This window comes from Palaemon carinicauda, chromosome 26 (genome assembly GCF_036898095.1).
Source record: "Palaemon carinicauda isolate YSFRI2023 chromosome 26, ASM3689809v2, whole genome shotgun sequence".
NCBI classification, from domain to species: Eukaryota; Metazoa; Arthropoda; class Malacostraca; order Decapoda; family Palaemonidae; genus Palaemon; species Palaemon carinicauda.
In genome coordinates, this window is record NC_090750.1 from 40,841,729 (window position 1) to 40,855,892 (window position 14,164).

At 32.8% G+C, this 14,164-nt stretch overlaps 1 protein-coding gene across 14 annotated transcripts in view; it reads left to right on the top strand.

Annotated features, from left to right (window-relative positions):
- Window positions 1–14,164, top strand: part of sei (seizure) — a 337,340-nt gene that overhangs the window by 312,482 nt on the left and 10,694 nt on the right. For 2 of the 14 annotated variants that reach the window (XM_068349589.1, XM_068349582.1), the window contains one exon: window positions 10,188–10,262. The exons of the other annotated variants lie outside the window; for them this stretch is intronic. In XM_068349589.1, the coding sequence (XP_068205690.1) occupies window positions 10,188–10,217 (30 nt within the window). In that variant the 3' untranslated portion in view covers window positions 10,218–10,262. The remainder of the gene's footprint in view (window positions 1–10,187; window positions 10,263–14,164) is intronic. 14 annotated transcript variants of the gene reach the window in all.

The window sequence follows — 14,164 nt, forward strand, 5'->3', positions numbered from 1 at the left end:
TAAGACGATTCTGCAACGACTTAATGCATAATGATAAGAAAAATTACTTACTCTTCTGGCTACTGCCTACGGCCTTATCTGGATAATATCGCCTCCCCCCCCCCCCTACAAATTTCTCAGCAGCTGCTATGTCTGAACAGGGAGTCTCCCTATCCTTACGACACTATGGAAATGCCACTTCACTTCTTAAAATTAGAAAATATAACGATTTCATGAGAATTTGCATCATCATCTTTTCCCAGGGCGTTTTTAATATCAGTGTATTTGCTTTGCATTTTCAGATATGATTGTCCATGAAATACTATCACCAGTCAACTGTTTTCCTTTTATCCAACATTATAGTAATTTTTTAGCTTCCTCAATGATCTTACTTTTTTTTTTTAGATAGAAACTGCACTCCTTTAGCTACATTTGCATCTTTAATATCTTGTTAATTTTTCAAAATTGTGCAGATTATTGATGTTTTATAGTGGTATTTGTATATATATATATATATATATATATATATATATATATGAATATATATATATATATATATATGGCCAGATAGATATATAATTCATATATATAAATCTATACACAAATGTGTGTGTGTGTATATATATATATATTTATTTATATAAATCTATACACAAATGTGTGTGTATATATATATATATATATATATATATATATATTTATTTATATATATATATATATATATAATGTATGTATATATAAAATTGTATATTTACAAATATATTTAAATATATATGAATATGTATATATATATGATTATATATGTATATATGGATAATTATATAGTGTACTTAAATATATATATATATATATATATATATATATATATATATATATATATATATATATATATATATATATATATATATATATACTGTATATATATACACATATATACATAAAACAAGTCTTGGAAGAGGTTATTTCCGCATAGTTGGAAGAATAAGAAGCCTTCAATTTTGGTATTTCTGAGCAGTAATTCTTCACTTTCAAAATAGCCTCCTTCATTTTCCTGTATCGTAGGTTGAACTAAGGGAAAAGTAGCTGATTCCCCGGTTTGCATATAACTGGACTGAATGTGGGGAATGCTACGTTTACCCCACTTGAATTACCTGTCATGAGCTTGTGACCAAGCTTGCAAGCAAACAGAACCCATTGCGCAATGAAATATGATGCAAATGATTGAACTGAAACTTCATTCATCCCCAACCAAGGTTCAAGGAAATCATGGTATGCCATGACATCCACCTATGCAAAACGATATAATTTAGGAGCCCTTATTTCAGTTAATGTTGGGATATTAGTAACCAGACTACCCACTCGGTCTTTTGATTAGGATTGTGGTAAGCAATTGCTTAACACCAGAAGGATCTGAAGTAATTAAAGAATTTGAGGTTCTGTGAGATTCTTTCCAATCTGTAATGCGCAGAAAACTTTCAGAACATTTAATGTGGAAGAATTTTTAATGTGGGAAATTTGTTATAGGAAAACCTCCCTGCAACAAGCAATGAAGATCCTCCCTTGGGATATGAGCGCAATCACTCAGCACGCTATTAGGGTATGGCACAAAGGATGCTGCACTTCATAAACCTTTACACTTATGTCCTGTTCACAGGATTACTTCTACATAAACTCTGAAATTCTACTTTAGATTTGTCAATACTAAAGCCATCCTTAAGCTCAGGCGATATTTCTGCTTCGTCCTGGAAACCCCATGTAGTGCTGGACATGTCATTAATCTACAGACAGTATAGCTAAAGTGGAAAAGAGAGCAGAGGCGTATATGCAATTTACTTACCCTAAATTCTGCCTGCTGGCTTTAATTCAGAATGAGGATCTTCACCCTAAAGTGCTTAAAAAAGTACATCTGCATATATCAATCTTACCTTTATTGTTATATTTAACTTATTCCACTCAATGATATGTCTGAAACAATTAATTAATTCAATTCATCTCTAAGGGGACCACTTCAAGTTTTTCAAACAATTCCTGACATCTAATTCTCAACAATTCGTGTAAATAAATCAATAGAAAAGTAAAATGACACTAGTTGTGCTAAATCTACTAATACCAGAATTCCTTGAAATTTACAACAATATTGAACAGGACATCTTAACAATTTCAAAGACAACCAAAAATAAAAGTAATCAAAGTTTATAACACAAGTCAATAATTAATGTAAATACCGAGGAAAAATAAATGAAGTACAGGTTAAATCATAACAATTTTTACCCTAGACCTTATTCAAATGAAAACCGAGACATGAGATACAACACAATCAAAGTCGTAGAAACCCAAATTCATCAATTACAATAAATTCCACGTGCACAGCCCAAATGATACAACCAGACCTGTGATCTAAGAAAAAATAAATGAACTAATCTAGGGGATGTGTGGCCACACTATTTTACAACTCGCTTAAGTTCCATCCAGCAAGCCTCGTATTAAAATTTATTGTGATGTCTTAGATGAAGCACTTTTCCAACTGCCCCACCCCTGTATTCCCTCTTTCTCGGTCTAAAGGGATTACTGGCTTTTGCCTGGAAAGAACGCTAAAATAATTTCAGGATTTCGATGATTCCTCCGTCGTCTTTTGAACAATTAATGGGCAGAACAGGGGAAGATGTGTAGGGTGAACCAGTGTGTATGCCACTGACATAGCAGGTGAGCTTCATCCAGACAATAGGACGTCTCATGAGTGAATGAGCTGATATCCAAGTCATGACTATTCATTTGTCTTCTCCCTGGTCAGCAGAGCATCGGTGCACATAGTTTTTGGTTCTACGCAACTTTAGGCACTATATTGAGATCAAAACATGGAGCTCAATGGACTTGTAGAAAGTGAGTTTTATATAGATTTTCTATTTATAATACAAGGAGTAATCTTGTGGCTCCTGCAAAACCTACATAAAAATACCCTAACTGTCTGGTGTATCTAAAAATGAAGTGATTTAAGGATTTAAAGGTTTTGAAGGTCGCCCATGATTGGTGGAGACAAAGTACAATGATAAATTCCCCCAGCTAACAGGACAGTGCCCTAGAAACTGACCATATATCCATCTATTCAGTGCCCAAGCCCCCTCTCCTACCAAGCTAGGATCAGGGAGAGCCAGGCAATGGTTGCTGATGACTCGGTAGGTAGCCCTATGGGCTCTTTCAAACTGCCTATCCTTAGCTCACAAAGATAGTGAGGTTGTAGACACTACAAGAAACTATCGAGTTTGACCAGGACTTGATCTCCCATCCAGCAGAAAAATTTCCTATTGGCCACCACTAGGGCTTGTGCAGTGGACAAATATATTGATAGATAATAAATGGACATTAAGAATAAAAGAATGAGTCCCTAGAGATTGCAAAAGAAGAAGGGAAAGGAAGAGAAGACGATGATTGACAAACTTAGAAAGTTTTCAGGTTTGTACTGCCATAGAAACAATAAATCGATGGAATAGTTATGGCTGATGATGATGATGATGATATATATATATATATATATATATATATATATATATATATATATATATATGTATATATATATATATATATATATATATTGTATATACACAGTATATGTATATGTTAATATGTACTGTATATACATATATTAATTATATATATATATATATATATATATATATATATATATAAATATACTGTATAGATAGATGGTTAGATAGGTATATATATATATATATATATATATATATATATATATATATACACGCACTATATACATACATACATATCTATATATCTATATATATACATATATATGTATGTATATAAATATATATATACATATATATTATATATATATATAAATATATATATATATATATATATATATATATATACAGTATGTTTATATATTATTATGTAAACATATGTATATATGGATTTGTAAATATAACTGTATATATATATATATATATATATATATATATATATATATATATATATGTATGTATGTATGTATATGAGTTAATATATGTATATATGTATATATATATATGCATGTGTATATATAATGTATTGTACATATTGTATATACAATATATAAAATATAAATGTAATATAATCTCCATCCCTTTTTTCTTCTTAAAGGGTGGTGATAACAGTGTGTTACCCCTCTGTTATTTTATATATATTTGTGGGGGTAAAGTTACTAATACCCACACTCTGTATTAAGTACTAACAACCTAACTTTAATGATTGAACAGCCAGCGATGTTGTGTATATATATATATATATATATATATATATATATATATATATATATATATATATGTATATATATATATATATATATATATATATATATGTATGTATGTATGTATGTATATATATATACTTGATCCATACGTTAGCAATAGAACTAAAAGTTATTGTCAGATGCTGAACCAATTGTGCATTGACATAGTTTTGCTTGAATTGAGTTTGGTGGTTAAATTCTTTATAATTATCGGGAATCTTTTTCTTGAACATATTTAGGTTAAAAAGACCTCGAATGCCACAGAAAAAAACAATCATCTTGATTATTAGGAGTTTTTAAGACGATACGTATTAATCCTGGTACTCTTATGAGTTGATTAGTGTTCAGTTCCTTTCTTTCTGACCTTCTTGGAACACATTCTTTGATAGTCAGTAAGCTTTTCTCAGTGGATGGTTTTTATTCATTGTATTGCACAAGTTAAGAAAAGTTTACCACTTTCTTGAAGTTTATCTGTGTTGATGTAAAGTATGTATTCAGTTTGATAATTTAAGATGTCATGTTTTGGACATCTTCGAATTGGAAAACCCTGAATACACCATAACAATTTTCCAAATCATAGATATTTATAAGACGTAACTTAATTCCTTTTGCAAAGTTACTGATGAGTATGTATCGTGCTTCCCTTAAATTTGATTAGTGCTCGGTTTCCTTCTTTCTGGCATTATGAAAGCATCCTATAGCAGTCAAAAGTTTAGTACACGTATTATCCTTCTTGATCAAAATTTGTTTCATTATGTTCTATATTTTTATGCAATAATTTGAAAAAAAAAAAAAAATTGTATCACCTTCTTGCAGTTCTGCTGTTTTGAAGGTAACCTTGGGTATTTGAGCTCTTCAGGTGATAGCTTCGTTTGCTGCAGTTGTCATCATGAGATTGTTCCACTGATGTTCGTCATAGAATAGAAGGCTAAAATTTTCTAAACATATGATTTTCAAATCTAACAGTTAAAAGTCAGAAATTTTCTACTCATAGAGCCGTGCAACCTTGACTGTCGTTTAAAATATAAATCAGAACTACTATTGATATCTTCTGTCAAGGTCTTCCATTAGTTGTCTAATTTTTTCTTAAATGAGAAATATGCTTGATGGTTCTGGTTTCTTTCGTTAGGACTTTGCATAATTGTTATAATGCATTTTAATCTGTATCATTTTTGAGCCTTTTGAATTTTGGCAACAGTTGTTATGCTTTTTGACAGAGCCACGATAATACCATGGTTATCAGAAACTAACTCTACCTAATTAGTGTTCAATTATATGTAAAAGTTATTTCTGCATATAAAGAAGCATTACCATATTTTGCTGCTTCATAACTATTAAAAAACAACCATGATGATGCCTCTCATCGTAAAATATATGGTATTATTTAATCATATTACTCTTTGAATATAAACAAACATTCCATATGAAGAAATTGACCATTTCCTTTGTTAGTGGTAATGTTATTTACATCCATTTAACTGGGAAGGTATAAAAAAAACAATTTTCATAAGAGAAAAATCTATTATTTTTATACACGCTTGATGCTCATATTGTTTCTCTCTTAAAGCCTGGTTTCATATCGATGTATATACACTAAAACTAAAAATTTAACATTTTCTTTCCTTTCATTAAGCTTAGGCCCCTAAAATATTATAGTGGTAATCTGGCAGTTAATAGCAATAACCTTGGTGTAGGTATATGGCAGCCTTTTGTCTTTTCAGTCTCAAAGTCGAAACTAAATCCTTATCCTCTTGACATCACTAGTCAGCGGGGAGGGGAGGTATGGTATATGAACATCAGGTTAGTGAATAATAAATTTTATTAATAAAAAGGAGTTTATTTTTATGAAACTCTGTTGATGTTCATATTGCCGATTCCCAATCTCAGGTATATAAGAGTCAGTGAAATGAAGAGATAAGAAATTTGAAGCCCTAAACGAATAAACTTACCTATTACCCGCTCAGACGTGTTAGTTCCTTTGGTCGCGGCAACCTCACCATCCTTGTGAGCTAAGGATGGGCTTTTGGGGAGCCTATAAGATTATCTGCTGAGTCATGAGCAGCCATTGCCTGGCCCTCCTTGGTCCTAGCTTGATTGGAGAGGGGGCTTGGGCGCTGATCATATGTATATATGGTCATTCTCTAGGGCATTGTCCTGCTTGATAGGGAAGTGTGACTGTCCCTTGCCTCTGCCATTCATGAGCGGCCTTTAAACCTTTAAACACTACTATCTGCTGTTGAGCGATGCCACAAACATATTCACCTTTTGTACTTACCCACTAATTCCAAAGTTATAGACTTATAACGGATGCAGAGACCTTTTATTTGGAAGAAAATATTTTGAAAAAATCTTATTTCCTTTTCAACCAAACCTCTATGATATTCAACCTCCATGAATTAAACCGAGGTAGAAGGAAGGAAACTCCTTGTGAAAACCAACAAGTGTCTCATCAGTTCAGTTGAGGTGTCTTCTGCATTACTGGAGTACAGATTTTGTTTAGAGGTGATCCCCTGTTCTAATACAGATTGAGATGACATGGTAAAACTCTATAAAAAAGTGACGTTTTTATCATCCCATAATATAGAATCCTCAGAGTTGAAATGAAAGGGCCCATTTCCAAACTGATCAGGAACTCCAACCTTTCCACTAACCTGTGTAGCCACACTTGTCGAACCTGAATTACTTGAGGTGGTAAACCTTCGAAACGTTCATAAACCGAAGGATATTCCTTGATTTAATGAAATGGGAATGTGAAAGTGTGAATTTGACAATTCTATCAAAAACCCCAGCCTTTTTTCTTACTTCCCCCTGAACTGTCAAGGTTATTTCCTTCAGAAAGTTGTTGATCACTTTAAACGGGTTTAAAATTGAAATATCCAGAAACGGTTTCCCAACTTCCGATGCTTTGGGTACTCGGAAAAACCTTTTGTAAAATACATTCTGCCCTTGGAGTCTTGCAATCTCTATTTTCAAAATATGAACCGTTGCTGAAGTGTAAGATAACTAGACAGGTATCAATTCATTAGGCGAAGGATGTTTGGGGGACACAGGGAATCAATAGCCCTCTTTGACCACAGACAGCATCCACAGATCTGAATACAGGCTTTCCCATGGTTGATAAAATTGGGAAGCCCTTCGTCTTATTCCTTCATAATTGTTCAGACTAAATGACTGATTCTCAGTAAGGCATCTTTTTTTTTCATTCTAAGCTTTGACTTGTGTTCTGCCCTCTTGGCATTGTGGAACTGCCTTGTTTTCACTGTTCTCCCATTGTTAACCTCAGCAGCCTTTTACCAGTAACAATTAGATTAAAGTAGAACAGGGAGAATTTGGTAGTTTTTGACTAAACGTGTATTTGCAAAAAAAAACTTAGATTAGCAGAAGTTTAACCATTATCAGAACTTACCTCAAATAACTAACTTGGATACCTTCTAGAAGTAGGTTTACCATTCAAGTTCTTCCTCCACAACCTCATTTTCGTCTTCCAGGACTGGTAAATCCTCTAAAAGGTAACAACATGTAACGGTAACCTGTATGCCTGTTCTAGGCAAGACTCGTTTCGGCTGTAAAGATACCAGCACTTACATTAACTCTGCCAGGAAAAACTCTGTGTGCTAGTGGCTAAGCCTACATTAGATCGGGCTCACTACCATTCGAAATCTGATACAACAGTTCAGTGGAGCTTTAAAAGATTACCTAATAGGATCTTTCCAGTTCTATGAGAACCGTACAATATTTAATATTTCACGCCATCGATATTGGTATAAAATGGTTGACCATGAGTGCCTACTTTGGTGAGCAAAGGGATATTGAGACCCAGTCTACCAGCTTGGTCTTCTGTCTTGGAATCTTGTGGTGGTGAGGCGATTGACTTCGTCGCTGCTCTGCACCATCAGAGCCCTTACTAAATGGTGTAGTAGAACCACTTGGCAAAACTTTATATGCCAGATATGTCTTGAAACAAACGAAAACGAGAATTCTTTTGTTTTAGGGTATTTTCTAGTATAAAACCGGGCTTTGAGAGAGAAGCAGTATGAATACCAAGGAAATTTTATAGAAATAATTATGGATTTTGCTGTATTATTTCTTGAGTTTCTTTACTGAAGTAATAACATCGTTCATTCCATATGCTATGAAAGATGCTACTATCCATATATTTTTCACAATGTATATACTTAATTATGCAATGCTAAGGTGATATTTTAATATTTTAAAGGTGGACAATATATAAGCTCTCCTCGATATAAGGACTTTTCCTTTGTTTTCACTTAACTCCTCTTCTTTCCTATCAAGTGTTAGTCATGTGTGAAAAGCTGCTTTATATTTGGAATTCTTATCAATGCATTACTGTTGTTCTAGAAGTTTGAAATTGTAAGTTGCATTACCAATGCGATAATTCTCTTTACATAAAATGTTATAATGACAAGAGATGTAGCAAATAGACAATTGTTTAATGACACACTTTAAAATTGCTCTTTCCATAGAATACCCGAAAGCCATTGCTTCCAATCATTTAAATTGAAAAAAAAAAAAATCATAGTATCATTGGATACTTGGTGTTGGGTATGTGTTCCAATTTTTAAGGTTAAGGTAATAAAAAAAGAATATTTTCAAATAACCAGAACTTTGACATATTTCCTCTGCAAAACTTATATCACAAACCCAAGCTATATTTGTCATGAGTATCTTGTGTAATTGCACTATCTTTTGTCATTTTACAAAATGTAAATGGAAAAATCCTTTTATAGAAACTATTTAGAATGTGTAGCTTTTTTAGCAAATTAATATGTTGTGATCAGTACCAGAGCTAAGCATGAAGCTAGCAATATGTCAAATGGTAGCAATATGTAGCTAAACCTTGAAAAAGCATTGAAATAGAAGAATTTAACAATTAAGTAAAAAAAAAAAAAAAAAACATCGTTTGTGTTCATTAACGCCGCACATTTTTCCTCTCAAAGTTGATAATATGCAAGTTTTGTTAACAATTCTCAACTTTCCTTATAGTATGATTCTTTAATACTTTGTTCATGTATCTTATCTTAATCACACACACTGGTTATTTGTTGCACTTTTGAGTGTGTATTTAAGAATGTATTAAATTCTTTTAAAGCAATGCTTTACTGAAAACATTTACCGTTCGTACAACATATATTGAATGTACATGCAAGATGAGTTTATTATATTGTGCAGCATTTCAGTAAGAAATATGAGCATTTCATTAAGCAGATATCCATCTGTCTAGAAAAACTTTTAGTAGATTTTGTTCATAGAAATATGATAAGAATAAGTTTAAAAACAATAGTGTAGTTATAAGTTCTTCATATAAATTAATTAATTTCTAGCTATTGAAAGGTACATTAGATGTATTGCTAATACCATTAATAAGTCTGTTCCTGTAAATGAAGCTTCTCTTTAGTTCAATAATTGATGTTTTTGCTATGGTGACAATGGCTTTAGTATCTAATTATGGTCTTATTTTAAATCACGAATTCTGAATTACCTTCTCTAGAAAATTACAGCAAAGTACCTCACTTTAAGATCTGTGATCAATAATTATAGGATTTGTGGGTTTTACCTTTTTATTAACTATCAATTTATTTTTCTCTTTGTAATCCACTTGGCAATTTTATCTTTCAATTCAAAGATTCTGGACTATTCATGTCCTGTTTCCCCCTCATAGGTCACTTTCCAATGCTGATATTCTTACTACCCTATACTATCTATAAGATTGTTTATTATTAGCTTCTTTTTTATTCATGTGTAAAATCATACTTCCTGTGTGAAAATCTAGTTTATTCGTCAAGGGTGGAAATATTGTTTATTTATCAAGGCTCAGAATTCGATGATAATCTTTCTTTAACCTGTATTGTGGATTAACCTTCGCCTCTGGGACTCACTTAGCCCTTCCTCCCCTTCGCAGCTAGCAGCCTCTAAGAGCAGTGACCCATGAATAAGGACGCCCATTCTCTCTCTCTTTCCTCTCAGGGGGCCTCACGTAAGCACTCATTGCTCAAGTTCGTGCCTAGATCTCCTACCGAGGCCCCAATTTCTTTTTTTTTTTACTTCGTTTGCACTCTGTCGTATTCCTGTGACAGCTGCTTATTCTTTGCTACCTGTATAATTTGTTACATATCTAATGCTTAACCTTTCAGTCCTTAGTAAAATGCATCTAAACACCCAGTTACATAGTCAGTTTGTATTTTTCTTGATTTTATTGAAAGCGCAGTAAATGCTATTGACTTTCTATTCCTTTTATCATTTTTTTAGATTATTGTGCCTCTCTACAGTATTTAATTTTCATTACCGTAGATGCCCTTTTCAAGTAGATTTTCATATTACCAAAATAGAACTGATTTGATGATATATTTCACCTATTACTGAAGGTGTAAATTACTGGACAGTGATAGTCACTTTAGAGGAATGCACATGTAAATTGCTGCATTGGATGTTGGCATGAATGCACTAGTAGGATCTCTCACGTTAGATACATTTTTGTTATTTTAGATTTGGTTTTATAGTAAGAGTGACAATATTTCCAATTAAGAGTTATTAAAAGGTAGTAAAATGTAATTTAGACAGTATAAACGTTTTTGTTTTTGTTTTTCAATTACACAAGGAACAATGAAGTTTAGTAATTTTACGTGAAACTGAAACGAGTTTGTATAAACTTTTCCATATTCAAAAAGTTTGAAAACAATAATCTGTTAGAAATTATGATTAGAAATTTCTTTGTAGAACCATCTCCAAAACACTAATTAACAGTCCCTTCTGTTGAAAGAAAATAAGAATTAATCCGGCATCAAGTTTTTATTACCATTCGTTCATTTTCTTGTTGATACAAAACAGAAGTATATTAGCAGTCAGCAAGGATATTTCAATATTGTACTAAAAACGTTTCTTTGATGTAAGATACTTTCTCTAACAGACAAATTTTCAATCAATTAGTACTAAATAGATAAGCTACTGGATCACAGTGAGTAATGCTAATATATTGAAAATAATTTGAATTGGAGATATTAAAATCTAGATTTAGTTAAATCTCAGGAACCCATTAAAATTCTAAAATCAAAACTAAAACTAAAATAACAACAGAATTTTTATGATATAATAGGTTAATTCTACGCTTACCTGATGTTCATGTTGCTTCACCCACGAAGCTCAGTTAGTATTGACATACCCTGTACCTATATACCTAGAAAAATTCTTTCCTTACAATTGATGTATACCGCAAGTAGAGTACAGTAATTAGAGCATCTAGAGGCTGATGAGGATAATTATGACTTTAGCAAGCTTTCCCATCTTTGTCTTCCAGTAGCTTCATAGTTTTTGGCGTGACCTGCATTCCTCCTTACTCCTCATTTTAGTTATTTAGGTTTTTAGTGCTCTTAGAGATGTATTCTCCTGGATTTGTTATTAATTACTGCGTAGATTGTTCAAGAGAATTTTTTTTCTGGGCAATCATGATCCGTGTTCACTTAGTGTCTCACTCGGGGGGAAGTATTTTAATTCAGAAAATAGTTATGAGAAGTGCAAAGACCTTACTGTTCCGCTTAGGGTAAAGTATGTTTCTAGGGTAGCTGACCCGATTAAAAGTTGAAAGAGTAAAACAAACTTACTTCTAGTTCAAGGGAAAACCAAAAGACTAGGCTATAATGGTGGTGATGACCCATCAACAAGCCTAGCTTTGATAGTGATTAACTTCAAAAGCTCTTAACTTCCTTAACTTCTTTTGTGAAATCTAAAAAGGCCAGTGAGTCTTCGGTTAAAAGCGGTAATTCTGAACTTACCTGTCCTGTTTTGAACGCTAGCCTAACTCCCCAATTTTTAACTGATAGTTCTAGTGCACCGTTCAGTAAGGGTCTTGGTTCACAGTGCATCACAAATTCAAGGTCCTCTCATATATCCTCAATTTTTTTTTTTTATTTATTTTAGACGCTTCCTCTGTAAAATTCTTGCCTTCCTGCAATCCAGTCCAATTTTTAGACCTCTAGATTACAATACAGGAGACAGAGTTGGTAACATAGCTCATACGATCCAGCCACTCGCTGAAGTAAGAGCTCTAAAGCAACATCATATTTCATATATGAATGGTGTGGCATATTGTGAGATTCCTTTAGAGTAATGTTACTAATGTTTTGTGGTATTACAATTATAATTCGTCCTCTACCAAAAAAATTGTTTTTTCTTGTTAAGAATTTGGCCACAGAGGCTTGCAAAGAATTGGATCCATCTTAGATGAAAGATTTGAAGGTTAGTTCATAATACTAGAAGTGCAGCTACTTCTTCTTTTTGCAGAAATATTTCTTTGAAAAAGGTTCTAATAGAAGCTCACTGGTTTACAAAGTCAGTCTTTGCTAATCCATGTCTAATAGAGTCTCGGTTTGTTTATCAAGATTTCTGGGTTTTAGTGCTATAGTTGCTAATGACCATACCACCAGAACTTAGACTGCAATTGAGTCTAGGATACTGATTATTTTCGTCTTTTTTTTAACTATAAAGGGTCTATCTCTTTCCTTCACTGGCAACAAGTGGGAGTGAGCAATATGAACATCAGGGGAGGTTAATGATAAGATTTGTTTTTTCTATATTCCACTGATGTTCATATACTGTCCATGCCCACCCTCCTCTCTACTTACTAGTGGTATGAAGAGGCTATATTGAATAATGCCAGAGGATATGTAAAATAATGCTTTTAATATTCAATTATGTCAATGTTCATGAAATCAAAATAGTAATGAATAATTAAGTTTATAATATTGAATAGAGATCGTAACATGCGTTATTTTAAGGAGGATATCAGTTTACTTTTTAACCTGAACTTTGCGCTCAAATCTGACATTTTCAAGATTTTTTATTGTTCTATATCTTTACAAGTTCACACTGAATATCGCATCCCATTTTACACTGAGAACAAGTTTGATAGTGACATAGGCCTCATTTTGAGCATGGAATGGGTAGGTTCACTTATATTAAGAGGTTTAATGTCCTCATTCTCCATAAGGGAAGCTGTTATGTTGTTTTTTATATTACCCAAATTATTACCTCACAAACGGTGTCTTCTATTAGTATCTCCTAACAAGAGAAATTGATGGGGAAGCTGATGAATCAATTCAACTACATCGTTATACGACACATTATCATTAGGAAGTAAATAAAGGTAATATACTGTATATATCCTTCCAAGATCACCTTGAACTGCTACCTCATGAAAGGCAGAATGTAAATTTACAATAATATGAGGAAGATCACAACAAACATAACTAATACTTCCGCTGTGACAGCCCTTTTCTGGATCATAAAGGGTCCTATAACTTACATATTTTCTAGGATATTGGGCATCATTGTCTAGCTTGCTGTCTTGTAGACAGATAATATACTGTGTATATTAGTGAATTAAAATTTTAAGTACTTTATATTTTGCATTCATAACTAGACACTTCCATCGGAGAATTGTTGTGAACTCTAGTTAATTTTGGGAAGAATCTTTGACAGAAGACTTCCCTTTAATGTTTTTTATTTAATATGATCAACAGGCACAGTTATGACCAAACTTGATCTCCAATTGTTGGGGCTAATGTCATTGCCTTTCACAATGTTAAATGTATGTTGAGGTGCCCAATGGATTTCTACATCCTTAACAGATTTTAGGCAACTCTTAGCCCCTTCGCCATCTTTGTGGATTTCTTTATCGACACAAAAGAATGAGAGACCATCATATCTGTTATATGTATTAATTTCAAGTTGTTGTATTAGGGGAAAAGTGATGGAGGATTCTTCCTCTTTCATCTAGGACGCGGAGTGCTACCGGAAACAGACGCTTCCATGACTGGTGCGTCTTTTAGCATTATACTGTGGGGGTTGATTATATTGCCTGAGATACATGTGGTGTTGAATTTT